The sequence below is a fragment of the Macaca thibetana genome, chromosome 2 (genome assembly GCF_024542745.1).
Source record: "Macaca thibetana thibetana isolate TM-01 chromosome 2, ASM2454274v1, whole genome shotgun sequence".
NCBI classification, from domain to species: domain Eukaryota; kingdom Metazoa; phylum Chordata; class Mammalia; order Primates; family Cercopithecidae; genus Macaca; species Macaca thibetana.
In genome coordinates, this window is record NC_065579.1 from 103628254 (window position 1) to 103647320 (window position 19067).

Below are 19067 nucleotides of genomic sequence, written 5' to 3' on the forward strand. Positions count from 1 at the left end.
GCATGTTTCAAAGTTATACATTCAATTTTCCATTTCTATTAGTTGTTCCATTAACTTATTAGGATCTCTATTTTTATTTTTCCCCATAAATTACATGAACTTACAATTGTTCACCTTTCTCATCCCCAAGAATAGTAGTTCTGGACATTCTCATCTCTCTCTGCTCTATACTAATTCCTACCCCCTCACCTATGTTGGCATTACCCAGAATTTATCTCTGGAATATTGCAGATATTAGATGCTTTCTTAAACCTTGCTTATTATTATTGTACCTTTATTTTTTTTTCCTGAGACAGAGTCTCACTCTATTGCCCAAGTTGGAGTGCAGTGGCATGATCCAGGCTCACTGCAAACACCATTCTCATGCCTCAGCCTCCCAAGTAGCTGAAATTACAGACATGCACCACCACACCTGGCTAATTTTGTATTTTTAGTAGAGACGGGGTTTCTCCATGTTGGTCAGGCTGGTCTCGAACTACCAACCTCAGGGGCTCAGTCCACCTCAGCCTCCCAAAGTGCTGGGATTACAGGCATGAGCCACTGCATGGGCCTTTTTTAAAAAAAAAGAGAGATGGGGTCTTGCTGTCACCCAGGCAGGAGTGCAATGGCGGAATCATAGCTCACTGCAGCCTCAAACTCCTGGACTCAAGCAATGCCCCCATCTGAGCCTGTCAGGTAGCTGGGACTACAGACACTCACCATCATGCTTAATCCCATCTGCAAAGTCCCTTTTGCCATGTCACATGACATAGTGAGAGATTCTGAAACTGACTCTAGGAATTAGGATATGGATATCTCAGGGTGAAGATGAGCACAGCTATGCCTACCACAGCGATTTTATTCATCTTGTCAACAACTGGCACCCAGGGTTTCTTAAACTGGAGTCCATGATTGAACTCCAGGGGTCTAACATTTCTTCTCTTAAGAACTCAGTTTTCATGGTTCTCAAATGAGCTAGGAGCTCCACTACTATGTAATGGTCACAGTCCAAGGCCTGACAGAAGGAAAAGGACAGAGCGCAACATTGTTCCCATAACTACTGGAACACAGATATAATTTCCAAAACTTATACCATAAGGAAAATTCATCACTTCTTTATCTCCCTTTCTAGGAACATGCACAGTTCCACATACCACATGAACATCTCCTGAGACAGATGTGTCTTTAGTCCAAGTTTTGTAGCTGAACAATTTACCCAGCAAGCTCCCAGGGCAACAAAGAGTAACAGGCCACTGGGCAGAAACAGGTGGAATCAAGCTATCACCTTTTGTTGTTTTTCTGGGGTCAGAGTCTTGCACTGTCACCCAGGTTGGAGTGAAATATGCGATCTCAGCTCACTGCAACCTTCACCTCCTGGATTCAAGTGACTTTCGAGCCTCAGCCTCTGGAGTAGCTGGGATTACAGGCGCCTGCCACCACGCCTGGCTAATTTTTGTATTTTTAGTAGAGACAGGGTTTTACCATGTTGGCCAGGCTGGTCTCAAACTCCTGGCCTCAGGTGATCCACTTGCCTCAGCCTCTCAAAGTGCTGAGATTACAGGCATGAGCCACCATGTTCAGGCCTCAACTATCACTTTTAAGACATATAAAGGCCGGGCGCGGTGGCTCAAGCCTGTAATCCCAGCACTTTGGGAGGCCAAGACGGGCGGATCACGAGGTCAGGAGATCGAGACCATCCTGGCTAACACAGTGAAACCCCGTCTCTACTAAAAAATACAAAAAAAAAACTAGCCGGGCGAGGTGGCGGGCGCCTGTAGTCCCAGCTACTCGGGAGGCTGAGGCAGGAGAATGGCGTAAACCCGGGAGGCGGAGCTTGCAGTGAGCCGAGATCCGGCCACTGCGCTCCAGCCTGGGCGACAGAGCAAGACTCTGTCTCAAAAAAAAAAAAAAAAAAAAGACATATAAAACCCCATGCCTTAGCCCTCCTCTTATCCATCAAGGCCTCTAACTACAGGTGAAGAAAATAAAAGTATGACAAAAACAAAGCAACCTCTTGGTAGAGCAGCAACCTTAGACTTGATCCCTCAGATCCCTTCCTCCTTTTCTCATTCTCCACGAGGAAAAGCTCGCCACCTTGCTGAGATATCCTGACAGGTTTCCCTTAGATGCCGCCCTACTACCAAAAGCCAGGGTCTTCATCCAGAAGCAGGAACTCTGGATATATAAAATAGGCGTTTTTCATCTAAATCAGAACAGTTTTTCTTAGTACAAGTACTGCCTTAGGAAAGACTGTCTCTTTTGCATGTGTGAGCCTATGACAAGGGAGAAAAAATTCACTTACTTTGACTGCAAGGTCTGCCTGGGCCATGTGCCATCTTCATTTTGAGGCTCAATTACTAGCACCTGAGTAAAAGGGGAAACCAAATGAGGAGAGTTCAAACCACTGCATTTCCAACATGCTGAGAAGCAGAAAGAATCTGGCCACACACCCTGGGCAGAGCTACCTGCTGGGGAATGGCGTGGGCCCTCCTACCTGACCCTGGTATAGCCCAGCATCCTGGACAGTGTTGTCTAGCTTGCTCAACTGCTCGTAGGTGTTGCTCATGTATTTGTTCCAGAGCCGTGTTTCACGCTCCGCAGGGATGTTGAACAGCTTCCGCATCTCTTTCTCAATGGTTGCTAGGAACAGGCAGAAATATCACTTGGGGCTTTGTCCACATGCAAGGCTAAAGACAGCCATGGCAAACTAATGCTCATCTTCCTTCTTTTCAGATGCTCACAGGTGCTCTGGATCAACCCCAATAACTCTTAAAATCAATCATCTCCCATGGGTGGCCTCTTGCACTCATACGCCTGGAAAGTCTCCCTGTGCTTCTTCTCTAACGTTTGTCTCTCATTTACAGCGCAAAAACAACAGAAAGTGAGAAAGCTTATCTTTGGAGTTAACTCAGATATGGCTTCAAAAGCTAGCTCCGCCATTTCCTGGCTGCAATTTGTTTTTTTTTTTTTTTTTTTTTTTTTAGAGACAGGATCTTGCTCTGATGCCCAGGCTGCAGTGCAGTGGTGGGATTGTAGCTCACTGTAAACCTTTCTGAGATTTTTTTTTTCTTTTTTTTTTTGAGACGGAGTCTGGCTGTGTTGCCCAGGCTGGAGTGCAGTGGCTGGATCTCAGCTCACTGCAAGCTCCGCCTCCCAGGTTCATGCCATTCTCCTGCCTCAGCCTCCCGAGTAGCTGGGACTACAGGCGCCCGCCACCTCGCCCGGCTAGTTTTTTGTATTTTTTTTTTTTAGTAGAGACGGGGTTTCACTGTGTTAGCCAGGATGGTCTCAATCTCCTGACCTCGTGATCCACCCGTCTTGGCCTCCCAAAGTGCTGAGATTACAGGCTTGAGCCACCGCGCCCGGCCTGAGATTTTTAAATAAGTTATTTTTAAACTTCTCTGGATCTACATTTCCTTATCTTCATTATCATAGACAAATGGGCAAGCAGCAGGCCCAGAGTTCTCTCCATAAGAATTCCCTGGGGGAACAGGCTCCCAGGTCAGGACTGGCAGCCACAGCTCAAGATGATTTGGGAACAAATCTAAAGAGGGCATATAAAATAATGCCCTTGGCCGGGCGCGGTGGCTCAAGCCTGTAATCCCAGCACTTTGGGAGGCCGAGACGGGCGGATCACGAGGTCAGGAGATCGAGACCATCCTGGCTGACACGGTGAAATCCGTCTCTACTAAAAAATACAAAAAACTAGCCGGGCGAGGTGGCGGGCGCCTGTAGTCCCAGCTACTGGGGAGGCTGAGGCAGGAGAATGGCGTGAACCCGGGAGGCGGAGCTTGCAGTGAGCTGAGATCCGGCCACTGCACTCCAGCCTGGGCGGCAGAACGAGACTCCGTCTCAAAAAAAAAAAAAAAAATAATGCCCTCTTCCCTCCCATCAGCCACAGTGTTCTACACTCTCTCACCACATACCAGGGACCCCAGCCCAGCCTCTCACCAATGGTGTCTGCCTTGCTGAAATGGCAACTCAGCACATTGGTGGGGTCGCTGTTCTCACAGAGCTTCAGTTCCAGCAAATACACCTCGACTTTGCAGTGCTTGACAAACAGGCCATGCTCCACGACCTATGAACAAGAGGCAGGGGTGAAGGTATAGCGGTTTTGCAGCTGGGCAGTCTTGAAGCACATCTTATCAGAAGCAAAAACCAGAAAACTCATGATAATCAGTTTCCTTTACTGATCAAGGGATCAAAAGAACAGATTTTTAAAGCCACCAGTGCTGGACCAGGAGTTTAAAAATCTTTTCTCTGGCCGGGTATGGTAGCTCACGCCTGTATTCCCAACACTCTGGGAAGCTGAGGTGGGTGGATCATTTGAGGTCAGGAATTCGAGACCAGCCTGACCAACATGGTTAAACCCCATTTCTACTAAAAATACAAAAATTAGTCGGGCATGGTGGCATGTGCCTGTAATCCCAACTACTCAGGAAGCTAAGACAGGGGAATCGCTTGAACCTGGGAGGCAGAAGTTGCAGTGAGCCAAGATCACTCCACCGCACTCCAATGTGGGCGACACAGCGAGACTCTGTCCCCGGCAAAAAAAAAAAAAAATATATATATATATATATATATATATTTTCTACCCACTAAGACCAAGAGTATCTTGATGAAATCAGAGAGAAGCCTATTCTTCACTGTTTTTTGTTTTTGAGACGGAGTCTTGCTCTGTCGCCAGCCTGGAATGCAGTGGCGGGATCTCGGCTCACTACAACCTGCATCTCCTAGGTTCAACAGATTCTCCTGCCTCAGCCTCCCGAGTAGCTGGAACTACAGGGGCCCACCACCATGCCCAGCTAATTTTTGTATTTTTAGTAGAGACGGGGTTTCACCACATTAGCCAGGATGGTCTCGATCTCCTGACCTTGTGATCCGCCCGCCTCAGCCTCCCAAAGTGCTGGGATTACAGATGTAAGCCACCGCGCCTGGCCAAGACTCTTTTTTTTTTTTTGAGACGGAGTCTCGCTCTGTTGCCAGGCTGGAGTACAGTAGCGCCACCTTGGCTGACTGCAACCTCCGCCTCCTGGGTTCAAGCAATTCTCTTGCCTCAGCCTCCTGAGTAGCTGGGACTACAGGCATGTGCCACCACGCATAGTTAATTTTTTGTATTTTTAGTAGAGATGAGGTTTCACCATGTTGGCCAGGATGGTCTTGATCTCCTGACCTCGTGATCTGCCTGCCTCAGTCTCCCAAAGTGCTGAGATTACAGGTGTGAGCCACTGCACCTGGCTCAAAGACTCTTAAGCATAGAGGGAAAAGCAGTATCATAAAGGTTTTCTAAGATAAACAAGACGCAGGACATTAATTATGTCCATATGCCCCCAGTGAACTTTCTCTCATAGAATTTTCCAGAAAGTGCTCTCACAGCACTGCTGGGCACATTCCAAGCCACTGGGCAGCTCTGATGTTCAGAGGCCACTCATAACATCCTGAATGAGCAACTTTGCTCACAACCACAATTTCCTAAAGAGAATCAGAAACAGGCCAGGCGTGGTGGCTCATACCTGTAATCCCAGCACTTTGGGAGGCCGAGTCAGGTGGATCACAAGGTCAGGAGTTTGAGACCAGACTGGCCAACATGGCGAAACCCTGTCTCTACTAAAAATACAAAAATTGGCCGGGCATAGTGGCAGGCGCCTGTAATCCCAGCTACTCTGGAGGCTGAGGCAGGAGAATCACTTGAACCCAGGCAGCAAGGCTGCAGTGAGCCAAGATCGTGCTGTTGCACTCCAGCCTTGGCAACAAGAGACTCCATTTCAAAAAAAAAAAAAAAAAGAGATCCAGAAACAAGGCCTCAAGCATCACTATTCAACCACTGAGGTATGTTCATTTTCCTAGCAAATACTAGTCAGTGTCCAACAGAAAGCACCTGCAGACAGTGAAGAGCAGGTGGGACGATTCACATAACTCACTTTTCTGACGATGGGTTGCTGCCCTTCTACACAGCCGTACCAGTTTAGTAATTTATTCCAGGCCTCAGTGGGGACCAATACATAGTCCAATTCATCAATTAAGTGTTCTTTCAAGGTCTGACTCTCAGGATCTAAAAAAGGAAAAGAGCACGTAAGTCACTGCTCTTCACCCTAGAAATGATGGTTTTACATATTTCCATGTACTTTTCAGAAATAAAAAAATTATTTACAGAAAGAAACAGGTATGACATTCCAAAATTCTGTCACTGGTCATTACACAGAGCAGACTTTTGTCTTTATCCATGTTTTGTCTTTATCCATGAACATTTTATGAGGAATTTGTATTTCTTCTATAATTAGAGGGAGAGAAGAGGATAAAAATGAAAAACTCAGTCGGGCGCGGTGGCTCACGCCTGTAATCACAGCACCTTCTGAGTCCGAGGCAGGCGGATCACGAGGTCAGGAGATCGAGACCATCCTGGCTAACATGGTGAAACCCCGTCTCTACTAAAAATACAAAAAAATAGCTGGGCATGGTGGCGAGCACCTGTAGTCGCAGTTACTTGGGAGACTGAGGTAGGAGAACGGTGTGAACCCGGGAGGCAGAGCTTGCAGTGAGCTGAGATTGTGCCACTGCACTCCAGCCTGGATGACAGAGCTAGACTCCGTCTCAAAAAACAAAGAAAAAGAAAAGAAAAACTCCAGGCCGGGTAAGGTGCTCACGCCTGCAATGCCAGCACTTTGGGAGGCTGAGGTGGGTGGATCACAAGGTCAGGAGTTTGAGACCAGCCTGGCCAACATGGTGAAACTCCATCTCCACTAAAAATACGAAAATTAGCTGGGTGTGGTGGCGTGTGCCTGTAATCCCAGCTACTCAGGAGGCTGAGGCTTCTAGAAGAATCGCTTGAACCTGGGAGAGGGGAGGTTGCGGTGAGCTGAGATCATGCCACTGCACTCCGACCTGTGTGACAGAGCGAAATTCCGTCTCAAAAAAAAAACCTTCAATTTACATTTACAAAGGGCTTCCATATTCCACAATAAAAATTGTTCATTATGACTATTTATCTATCTATATATATATATATATTTTTTTTTTTTTTTGAGGTGGAGTCTTGCTCTGTTGCCCATGCTGGAGTGCAGTGGCATAATCTCGGCTCACTGCAACCTCCGCCTCCCAGGTTCAAACCATTCTCCTGAGTAGCTGGGACTAAAGGCGCCCGCCACCATGCCTGCCTAATTTTTCTTTTTTCTTTGTTTTGAGACAGACTCTTGTTCTGTCACCCAGGTTGGGGTGCAGTGGCATGATCTCAGCTCACTGCAACCTCTGCCTCCTGGGTTCAAGCAATTCTCCTGCCTGAGCCTCAAGAGTACCTGGGACTACAGGCACATGCCACCATGCCCGGCTGATTTTTCATATTTTTAGTAGAGACAGGGTTTCACCGTGTTAGCCAGGATGGTCTCAATCTCCTGCCCTCGTGATCCACCCATCTTGGCCTCCCAAAGTGCTGGGATGACAGGCATAAGCCACTGCGCCTGGCCTAATTTTTGTATTTTTAATAGAGATGGGGTTTCACCAGGTTGGCCAGGCTGGTCTCAAACTCCCAACCTCAGGTGATCCACCCACCTCAGCCTCCCAAAGTGCTGGGATTACAGGAGTGAGCCACCACACCCGGATGTCAAAATATTCTTTTTTTTTTTTTGAGATGGAGTCTTGCTCTGTTGCCCAGGCTAGAGTGCAGCGATGTTGGCTCACTGAAACCTCCACCTCCCAAGTTCAAGCAATTCTCCTGCCTCAGCCTCCCAAGTAACTGGGATTACAGGTGCCTGCCACTGGGCCTGGCTAATTTTTGTATTTTTAGTAGAGAAAGGGTTTCACCATCTTGGCCAGGCTGATCTCAAACTCCTGACCTCATGATCCACCCACCTTGGCCTCCCAAAGTATTGGGAAACAGGTGTGAGCAACTGCACCCAGCCAAAATATTCTTAATGGTAACACATTAAAATCAGAAATTGTCTTCCTCTGAAAGATTTCTTAAGAAACTAAATAAACAAGGCACTGAAGTTAAATTCATTTAACCAACAGTCAATTAGCATTTTTAGCTTTAAACACTCTAAATCAAAGCCTAGCTGCATAATCCCCTGTGGAGTGGAGAGAGAACATATGCAACATGCTAAACATTCATCTTACACCCACCAGACAGGCAATAGTACTCAGAGTCAGAACTGAACACCCATGATCTGAAACACACTTGCTCAAAGAAAGGGAAGACTAATCACCTGCCAAGTGTGATGGGAGCTTCCCTGCCAAGTCTATGCCCATCAACACCCACTCAGAGAACAGTGGAAGCCACTGTTCTCCTGATGACCAGTGAGGCCATGAAACTGTAAAAGTAAAATATACCCGCTATGGTGCAACTTATCTGTAACTCAAGGCAAAACAATGTTAAAAAAAAAAAAAATTGGCTGGGCACAGTGACTCACGCCTGTAATCCCAGTACTTTGGGAGGCTGAGGCGGGTGGATCATGAGGTTAAGGGATCGAGACCATCCTGGCCAACATGGTGAAACTCCGTCTCTACTAAAAATACAAAAACTAGCTGGGCGTGGTAGCACGCACCTATAGTCCCAGCTACTTGGGAGGCTGAGACAGGAGAATTGCTTCAACCTGGGAGGCAGAGGTTGCAGTGAGCCAAGATTGCACCACTGCACTCCAGCCTGGTGACAGAGTGAGACTCCATCTCAAAAATAAATAAATAAATCATACATGAGGTGGTTAGGGTTTCCCACCATCCCTCTGACTAGTTTACAAGCCTTTTTCAGGGCAGGGTTCCTTTGTTGTCATTTCAAAAATGCTCATAACAGCTTCACCAGATGTAGATTCCATCTCAAGAAACCATTTTCTTTGCTCACCCACAAGAATCAACTCCTCATCCATTCAAGTTTTATCATAAGATTAAAGCAATTCAGGCCAGGCAAGTTGGCTCATGCCTATAATTCCAGCACTTTGGGAGGCCAAAGCAGGCGGATCACTTGAGGTCAGGAATTCAAGATCAGCCTGGCCAACATGGTGAAACCCTGTTTCTAGTAAAAATACAAAAATGAGCTGGCCGTGGTGACGTGTGCCTACAGTCCCAGCTACTCAGGAGGCTGAGGCATGAGAATTGCTTGAACCCAGGAGGTGGAGACTGCAGGGAGCTGAGATTACCCCACTGTACTCAAGCCTGGGTGACAGAGCAAGACTCTGTCTCAAAATAAATAAAAATAAGTTAAAATTAAAATTAAAAAGAGGCCAGGCACAGTGACTCACGCCTGTAATCCCAGCACTTTCAGAGGCCAAGGTGGGCAGATCATGAGGTCAGGAGTTTGAGACCAGTCTGGCCAGCATGGTGAAACCCCATCTCTACTACAAATACAAAAATTAGCTGGGTGTGGTGGTGCACACCTGTAGTCCCAGCTACTCGGGAGGCTGAGGCAAGAGAATTGCTTAAACCCAGGAGGCAGAGGTTGCAGGGATCCAAGATTGCCCTTCTGCACTGCAGCCTGGGCGACAGAGTGAGACTCCATCTCAAAAAAATAAAAATAAAAATAAAAATAAAAAATAAAGCAATTCAGTCACATCTTCAGGCTTCACTTCTAATTCTAGTTCTCTTGCTATTTCCACTTTTGCAGTTACTTCCCCGACAGATGTCTTGAACTCCTTGAAGTCATCTGTAAGTGTTGGAATGAACTTCTTCCAAACTCTTATTAATGTTGATTTCAACCTCCTCCCATGAATCATGAATGTTTTTGTGCATGTGTGTGGGCAGGTGGGAGTGGCAGGCCTTACTCTATAACCCAGGCTGGAGTGCAATGGCATGATCACAGCTCACTGCAGCTTCAACCTCCCAGACTCAAGCAATCCTCCTGCCTTAGTCTCCCAAGTAGCTAGAACTACAGGTGCATGCCACCACACCTAGCTAGTTTTTGTAATTTTTATAGGGATGGGGTTTTGCCAAGTTGCCCACCCTAGTCTCCAACTCCTGGGTTCAAAGGATCCACTCACTTCAGCCTACCAAAGTGCTGGGATTATATGTGTAAGCCACTGCACCAGGTGGAATCATGAATATTTTTAATGGCATCTAGAATGGCAAATCCTTTCCAAAAGGTTTTTAATTTAATTTGCTCAGATCCTTCAGGAGAATCACTATCTATGGCAGATAAAGTCTTATAAAATGTGTTTCTTAAATAATAAGACTTGAAAGTTGAAATCAAATCAGGCACGATGGCTCACACCTGTAATCCCAGCACTTTGGCAGGCTGAGGCGGGAGGATCACTTGAGGTCAGGAGTTCGAGACCAGCCTGGCCAACATGGTGAAACCCAGTCTCTACTAAAAATACAAAAATTAGGCCGGGCGCGGTGGCTCAAGCCTGTAATCCCAGCACTTTGGGAGGCCGAGACGGGCGGATCACGAGGTCAGGAGATCGAGACCATCCTGGCTAACACGGTGAAACCCCGTCTCTATTAAGAAATACAAAAAACTAGCCGGGCGAGGTGGCGGGCGCCTGTAGTCCCAGCTACTCGGGAGGCTGAGGCAGGAGAATGGCGTAAACCCGGGAGGCAGAGCTTGCAGTGAGCTGAGATCCAGCCACTGCACTCCAGCCTGGGTGACAGAGCGAGACTCCGTCTCAAAAAAAAAAAAAAAAAAAAAAAAAATACAAAAATTAGCCGGGCAGAGGGAATGGGCGCCTGTAATCCCAGCTACTCGGGAGGCTGAGGCAGGAGAATCACTTGAACCTGGGAGGAGGAGGCAGGAGAATCGCTTCAACCTGGGAGGGAGAGGTTGCAGGGAGCCGAGATTGAGGCACTGCACTCCAGCCCGGACAACAGAGTGAGACTCTGTCTCAAAAAAAAGAGAAAGGTGAAATTACTTCTTGACTCACAGGCTGCAGAATGGATGTTTTTAGTAGGCATGAAACAACATTAATCTCCTCATGCATCTCCATCAGAGCTCTTGGGTAACTAGGTACATTGCAATGAAGCAGTAACTTTTTTTTTTTTTTTTTGAGATGGAGTCTCGCACGTTCCCCAGGCTGGAGTGCAGTGGCACGATCTCAGCTCACTGTAAGCTCCACCTCTCAGATTCATGCTATTCTCCCACCTCAGCCTCCTGAGTAGCTGGGACTACAGGCGCCCGCCACCACACCCCGCTAATTTTGTTTTTGTATTTTTAATAGAGACAGGGTTTCACCATGTTAGCCAGGATGGTCTCAATCTCCTGACCTCGTGATCTGCCCGCCTTGGCCTCCCAAAATGCTGGGATTACAGGCGTGAGCTACCACGCCCAGCAGCAGTAACATTTTGATAAGACTAGCTCAGTGCTTTTTCTGAGCAGTAGGTCTCAACACTGAGCTAAAAATATTGGGAGGCTGGAGGCCAGGCGCAGTGGCTCACGCCTGTAATCCCAGCACTTTGGGAAGCCAAGATGGGCAGATCACAAGGTCAGGAGATCGAGACCATCCTGGCTAACACGGTGAAACCCTGTCTCTACTAAAAATACAAAAAAATTAGCCAGGCGTGGTGGCAGGCGCCTGTGGTCCCAGCTACTCGGGAGGCTGAGGCAGGAGAATCGCATGAACCCAGGAGGTGGAGCTTGCAGTGAGCCGAGATCATACCACTGCACTCCAGCCTGGGTGACAGAGCGAGACTAGGTCTCACAAAAAAAAAATATTGGGAGGCCGGGTGCAGTGGTTCATGCCTGTAATCCCAGCACTTGGGGAGGCGCAGAGGTGGGCAGATGACCTGAGGTCGAGAGTTTGAGACCAGCCTGACCAACATGGATAAACCCCATCTCTACTACAAATACAAAATTAGCTGGGCATGGTGGCGCATGCCTGTAATCCCAGCTACTCAGGGGCTGAGGCAGGAGAATTGCTTGAACCCGGGAGGCAGAGGTTGTGGTGAGCCAAGATCGCACCACTGCACTCTAGCCTGGGCAAAAGAGCGAAACTCTGACTCAAAAAAAAAAACAGAACAAAAATCGGTAAACTTGTTGTGGTGGCTCATGCCTGTAGTCCCAGCACTTTGGGAGGTTGAGGCGGGTGGATCGCTTGAGGCCAGGAATTTGAGACCAGCCTGGCCAACACGGTGAAACCCCATCTCTACTAAAAATACAAAAATTAGCCAGACCTGATGGTGCATGTCTGTAATCTCAGCTACTTGGGAGGCTGAGCCATGAAAATAACTTGAACCCGGGAAGCAGAGGTTGCAGTGAACCGAGAGTGCGCCACTGCATTCCAGCCTGGGTGATGCAGCGAGCCTCTGTCCCAGAAAAATAAAATAAAAACAAAAATATTCATTATACCATGCTGTAAATAAATATGCTATCATGCAGGCTTTGTTGTTGCATGTGTAGGGCACAGGCAGAGCAGATTTAGCCTAATTCTTTTTTTTTTTTTTTTTTTTTTTTGAGACGGAGTCTCGCTCTGTCGCCCAGGCTGGAGTGCAGTGGCTGGATCTCAGCTCACTGCAAACTCCGCCTCCCGGGTCTACGCCATTCTCCTGCCTCAGCCTCCCGAGTAGCTGGGACTACAGGTGCCCGCCACCTCACCCGGCTAGTTTTTTGTATTTTTTAGTAGAGACGGGGTTTCACCGTATTAGCCAGGCTGGTCTCGATCTCCTGACCTTGTGATCCGCCCGTCTCGGCCTCCCAAAGTGCTGGGATTACAGGCTTGAGCCACCGCGCCCGGCCGATTTAGCCTAATTCTTTTTTTTTTTTTGAGACGGAGTCTGGCTCTGTCGCCCAGGCTGGAGTGCAGTGGCCAGATCTCAGCTCACTGCAAGCTCCGCCTCCCGGGTTCACGCCATTCTCCTGCCTCAGCCTCCCGAGTAGCTGGGACCACAGGCGCCGCCACCTCGCCCGGCTAATTTTTTGTGTTTTTAGTAGAGACGGAGTTTCGCCGTGTTAGCCAGGATGGTCTCGATCTCCTGACCTTGTGATCCGCCCGTCTCGGCCTCCCAAAGTGCTGGGATTACAGGCTTAAGCCACCGCGCCCGGCCGATTTAGCCTAATTCTTAAGGGCCTTGGGATTTTTGGAATGATAAATGAGCGTTAGCTTCAACCTAAAGTTATCATCGGCAGTATCCCTTAACAGGAGAGTCAGCCTGTCCTTCAAGGCTCTGAATCTGGCTGGACGGAGTGGCTCATGCCTATAATCCCAGCACTTTGAGAAGTCAAGGCAGACAGATCACTTGAGCCCAGGAGTTGGGAGACCAGCCTGGGCAACATGGCAAAATCCCATCTCTACAAAAAAAAAAAAAAAAAAAAAAAAAAAAAAAACAAAGCTGGGTGCGGTGGCTCACGCCTGTAATTCCAGCACTTTGGGAGGCCAAGGTGGATGGATCACCTGAGGTCAGGAATTTAAGACCAGACTGGCCAACATGCTGAAACCCCATCTTTATTAAAAATACAAAAAAAAAAAAAAAAATTAGCTGGGCGTGGTGGTGGGTGCCTGTAATCCCAGCCACTTGGGAGGCTGAGGCAGAAGAATAGCTTGAATCCAGGAGGTGGAGGTTGCAGTAAGCCAAGATCATGCCATTGCACTCCAGCCTGGACAGAGCGACACTCTGTCTTACAAAAAAAAAAAAAATACATATATATATATATATATATATATAAAAATAAATCAGCCAGGCATGGTGGCAAGCACCTGTAGTCCTAGCTACCCAGGAGGCTGAGGTGGGAGGATCACTTGAGCCCAGGAGGTTAAGGCTGCAGTGAGCTGTGATCACACACTACAGCCTGGGTGACAGGGCAAGACCCTGTCTCAAAAAAAAACCAAAAGAAAGGTGGGGGGGCTCTGAACCCAGGCACTGACTTTTCCCCTCTAGCTAGCAAAGAGGTAGATGGATGGCATCTTCCCAATAGAAGGGTGTCTTGTCTACATTTAAAATCTGTGGTTTAGGCCAGGCACAGTGGCTCATGCCTGTAATCCCAGCACTTTGAGAGGCCGAGGCAGGCAGATCACTTGAGGTCAGGAGTGTGAGATGAGACTGGCCAACATGGTGAAAACCCATGGTGAGGCTCTGTCTCCAAAAAATAATAATAAATAAAAATAAAAGAAAACAAAATCTGTTGTTTAGGCCGGGCACAGTGACACACCTGTGATCCCAGCACTCTGGGACATCAAGGTGGGAGGATCACTTGAGCCCAGGAATTCAAGACCAGCCTGAGCAACGTGACAAAACCTACAAAAAATCTCCGCAAAAAATACAATAATTAGTCAGGTGTGGTGGTGGCACCTGTAGTTCCAGTTACTTGGGAGGCTAAGGTGGGAGGATCACCTGAGCCTGGGAAGGTCAAGGTTGTAGTGAGCCATGATTGTGCTACTGCATGAGGTAGCAGTAGCTACCTTTTTTTTCTTGAGACAAGGTGGCACCTTGTCTCAAAAAAAAATAAATGAATAAACAACTTTCTCCATATCAGCAATAAGGCTGTTTCAGTCTCTTATCATTCATGTGTTCACTAGAGTAGCACTTTTTATTTTTTTGAGATGCAGTCTCACTTCTGTCACCCAAGCTGGAGTGCAGTGGCGCAATCTCAGCTCACTGAAACCACCATTTCCTGGGTTCCTCCATCTCCCAGGCAACATGAAAAAAACCCATCTCTACAAAAAAAAAAAAAAAAACACATACAAAAATATACAAAAATGAGCCACACATGCTGGCAAGCACCTGTAATCCTAGCTACTCAGGAGGCTGAGGTGGGAGGATCACTTAAGTCCAGGAGGTTCACATTTACATTCACAACTTGGCTAGCTATATGGCACAAGAGGCCTAGCTTACAATCTATTTCGGCTTCCTTTGCCAAACTCAAATCATTTCTAGCTTTGATTTGAAGTGAGAGATATGCAATTCTCCTTTTCACTTTAACATTTAGAAGGTGTTGTTAGGGTTACTAAGCTGCCTAATTTCAATATCATTGTGTCTCAGGCAATAGCAAAGCCTGAGGAGAGAGAGAGATGGAATGGCTGGTTGGTGAAGCAGTGACAATACACACAATAAGTTCGCTGTCTTACATGGGCTCCCTTCATGATGCCCCAAAACAATTACAATAGCAACATGAAAGACCCCTGTTGGTTGGGCGTGGTGTCTCACACCTGTAATCCCAGCACTTTGGGAGGCTGAGGTGGGCAGATCACCTGAGGTCGGGAGTTCAAGACCAGCTTGACCAACTCTACTAAAAATACAAAATTGGTGGCACATGCCTGTAGTCCCAGCTACTCGGGAGGCTGAGGCAGGAGAATTGCTTGAACCCAAGAGGCGGAGGTTGCCAAGAGCCAAGATTGTGCCACTGCACTCCTGCCTAGGCAACAAGAGCAAAACTCCATCTCAAAAAAAAAAAAAAAAAAAAGAAAAAAAAAGAAAGCTCCCTGATCACTGATCACCATAACAAATAATAATGAAAAACTCTGAAGTATTTTGAGAATTACCAAAATGTGATAACAGAGACATGAAGTGAGCACATGCTGTTGTAAAAATGGCACTGACAGATTTTCAAGGCAGGGCTGCCAAATACCTAGATAATTTGCTAAAAATGCACTACCTGCAACATATAATAAAGCAAAGCACAATAAGCCAAAGTATACCTGAATTTAAAACCTTAAGAATTCTCCATTTCATAAAAATGAGAAACAGAACAAAATGTGAACATAATGAAATGATTCCTTAGGGCAACTTCGTGGCGTAGTGCCACCATCTGACCTATTTCAGGAAACAAAGTAAATGATATTGTTTATATCATGACCTCTCCTAAAACAAGGTCTGAGCTGAAGCATTGCTCATTTTTAAAAATATCCAAGTTAGGCCAGGCACGGTGGCTCACACCAACACTCTGGGAAGCCAAGGTGGCAGGATGGCTTGAGGCCAGGAGTTCAACCAGCCTGGGCAACACCGCAAGACCCCGTCTCTACCAAAAAACTTAAAAAACAGCTGAGAGTGATAGAACACTATAGTCTCAGCGACTAAGGAGGCTGAAGCAGGAAGATAGCTTGAGCCCAGGAGCTCAAGGCCAGCCTAGGCAACATGGTAGAGATGGGGTTTCACCATGTTGGCCAGGCTGGTCTTGAACTCCTGACCTCAGGTGATCCACCTGCCTCGGCCTCCCAAAGTGCTGAGATTACAGGCAGAGACATCAGGCCTGGCACTGCCCTGATTTTTGATACCCATGATAGATCACCTCTATCATGACTATAAAGAGGTCAGAAGTCAGGCAGAAGAAAGCCTGGGAAAAGCTGACTCTGTCATCTCAGTGCATGTACAAGTGCAAGCAAAGCTCTAGTGTGTTACATGTCAGTTTTCCCACAGTTCTCACTGGGAGCTGACTACAGTCTACTCTGTCTACTGACCTTCAACCTCGCCTCACACTAGTTATATGATAAAAACAGCTATCACAGGAATTCCTGTTGAAAGTTCACAGGTTTACAATTTGTTCCACTGCAAAGGTAACAAAAAATTCTGGTTCTTTTTTTTTTTTTTTTTTTTTTTTTTTGAGACGGAGTCTCGCTCTGTTGCCCAAGCTGGAGTGCAGTGGCCAGATCTCAGCTCACTGCAGCTCCGCCTTCCGGGTTCCCGCCATTCTCCTGCCTCAGCCTCCCGAGTAGCTGGGACTACAGGCGCCCGCCACCTCGCCCGGCTAGTTTTTTGAGATGGGGTTTCACCGTGTTAGCCAGGATGGTCTCGATCTCCTGACCTCGTGATCCACCCATCTCGGCCTCCCAAAGTGCTGGGATTACAGGCTTGAGCCACCGCGCCCGGCCAAAATTCTGGTTCTTAAATTTTAGATATAATTTCAAAATGACATCCTATTTCTTTCAATTCCATATACTAACTTAAAATGTGAAATAGCTAGCAGAACTAATTTGCAAAGAGAGATAGTTAAGATGTTAGAAGCATGCTCTTATGAGACGCAGTTAATTTAAGGGAATAAAAGTAGCTTAACTTCTCATTAAGGGTTTGCAAAGACTTCTGCTATAGATGCAAATTGAGGGTACTTGTTTCTATCTCCTCACACTAGGAAAGTTCACAATGTCCATGTTATAGATGCACATAGTATCAGGCCACTGCCCAGGTGAATGTTTAGCTGGAAAAGCAACATTTACTATACCTGAAAATAGCCCAGAGTTGTCTATTGGGCCAGGAAATAGGTTATGTTCGCCCACATTGTACATGTCCCAGCTGTCAAAGCCCACATACTTCTTCCACTGCTTGAACCACCGGCTGTCAATAAGATACCTAGAGAGAGAGACAAAAATTTACTGTAGCAGAAAAGCTGAGATTATAAATGTCTGCAGCTGCTTCCTTAATCTTTTTTATGGTCCTTCCACTTGAGGCATATGCAATCCCCACTAAAAAACACTGTCACAAGAGCAGGAGCAGGGCCTAGGCCCCACATGGCACAGAGAGTCTAGCCCCAGGGTATGCATCCATTAAGTGAAATGATTGTTCAAAGAGTGAATAAAAGAAAGAAAACAAGTGGCTTCAAAATGCTTATTTAAATGGAGTCTTTCTTTTTTTTTTTTTTTGAGACCGATACTTTCTTTTTTTTTTTTGAGACCGAGTCTTGTTCTGTCGCCCAGGCTGGAGTGCAGTGGCATGATCTTGGCTCACTGCAACCTCTGCCTCCTGGGTTCCAATGATTCTCCTGCCTCAGCCTCCCAACTAACTGAGATTACAGGCGCCCACCACCACGCCCAGCTAATTTTTGTATTTTTAGTAAAGATGGGGTTTCACCATATTGGGCAGGCTGGTCTCGAACTCCTGACCTCAGGTGATCCACCCACTTTGGCCTCCCAAAGTGCTGGGATTACAGTGCCTGGCCTTTTTTTTTGAGACAGAGTTTCTCTCTTGTCACCCACGCTGGAGTGCAACAGTGTGATCTCGGCTCTCCGCAACCTCCACTTCCTGGGTCCAAGCGATTCTCCTGCCTCAGCCTCCCGTAGCTGAGATTACAGGTGTGTGCCACCACGCCCGGCTAATTTTGTATTTTTAGTAGAGACAGGGTTTCTCCGTGTTGGTCAGGATGGTCTCAAACTCCTGACCTCAGGTAATCTGCCCACCTCAGCCTCCCAAATTGCTGGGATTACAGGCGTGAGCCACCACACCCTACCACAAGTCATTAATTTCATAATGATCTTTATAGAGGTCCCAGTCCAGGCAGACAGTTTGGTTACACTGTTTTACTTGACATGAACAGCACTAAACTAATGCTCTTTCTGAAAATGGGTTAGAAACACCATCCACTTCAGTTTTCTTTTAAGGACCAAATGAGTTCCAAAAATGTACACACAAGGCCAGGCACAGTGGCTCACACCTATAATCCCAACACTTTGGGAGGCTGAGGCGGATGGTCACTTGAGCTCAGGAGTTCAAGACCAGCCTGGGCAACAAACCCCATCTACTAAAAATACAAAAATTAGCTGAGTGTGGTGGCACATGCCTATAGTCGCAGCTGCTCGGGAGGCTGAGGCACAAGAATCACTTGAACCCGGGAGACAGAAGTTGCAATGAGCTGAGATCACGCCATTGCATTCTAGCCTGGGTGACAGGAATAAAAACCTGTCTCAAAAAAAAAAGTATATAACATGCGTGTACATATATAAATATACACATACACATGTACATATAATAGCACTTAGGTATGTTCATCTTGTCAAAAAGCATTAAGTTGTGCTTCATATTCAACTTACCACTTTTTTACTTAAATATAAGCAAATGTGGTATTTTATTTATCTATTTATTTCCTTAGAGAGAGGGTCACCCAGGCTAGAGTGCAGTGGCACAATCATAGCTCTCTGTAGCCTCAAACTCCTGGGCTCAAGTGATCCTCCTGCCTCAGCCTCTGAGTAGCTATGACTATAGGTACATACCACCATGCCTGGCTAATTTATTTTTTTATTTTTATTTTGTAGAGGCTAGGTCTTGCTATGTTGCCCAGGCTGATCTTGAACTCCTGGCCTCAAGTGATCTTCCTGCTTCAGCCTCCCAAAGTGCTGGGATTACAGACATGAGACATTGTGCCAGACCTATTTATATTTTTAAAGTATCACTATGCTGGCTGGGAGAGGTGGCTCATGTCTGTAATCCCAACACTTTGGGAGGCTGAGGCAGGTGGATCACGAGGTCAGGAGATC

The 19067-nt window shown here is 46.8% G+C and overlaps 3 protein-coding genes across 7 annotated transcripts in view; 1 reads left to right on the forward strand and 2 right to left on the reverse strand.

Moving 5' to 3' along the window:
* The window catches only part of TCTA (T cell leukemia translocation altered), a 405836-nt gene that overhangs the window by 308165 nt on the left and 78604 nt on the right, over nt 1-19067 (forward strand). The window lies entirely within an intron of this gene.
* CCDC71 (coiled-coil domain containing 71) overlaps nt 1-19067 on the reverse strand; it is a 224062-nt gene that overhangs the window by 165031 nt on the left and 39964 nt on the right. The window lies entirely within an intron of this gene.
* USP4 (ubiquitin specific peptidase 4) overlaps nt 1-19067 on the reverse strand; it is a 68228-nt gene that overhangs the window by 46329 nt on the left and 2832 nt on the right. For all 5 annotated transcript variants that reach the window (XM_050780752.1, XM_050780753.1, XM_050780754.1 and 2 more), the window contains exons 2-6: nt 17042-17169; nt 5901-6031; nt 3931-4057; nt 2474-2619; nt 2282-2343 (exon numbers count right to left, since the gene is read on the reverse strand). In XM_050780752.1, the coding sequence (XP_050636709.1) occupies nt 2282-2343; nt 2474-2619; nt 3931-4057; nt 5901-6031; nt 17042-17169 (594 nt within the window). The remainder of the gene's footprint in view (nt 1-2281; nt 2344-2473; nt 2620-3930; nt 4058-5900; nt 6032-17041; nt 17170-19067) is intronic.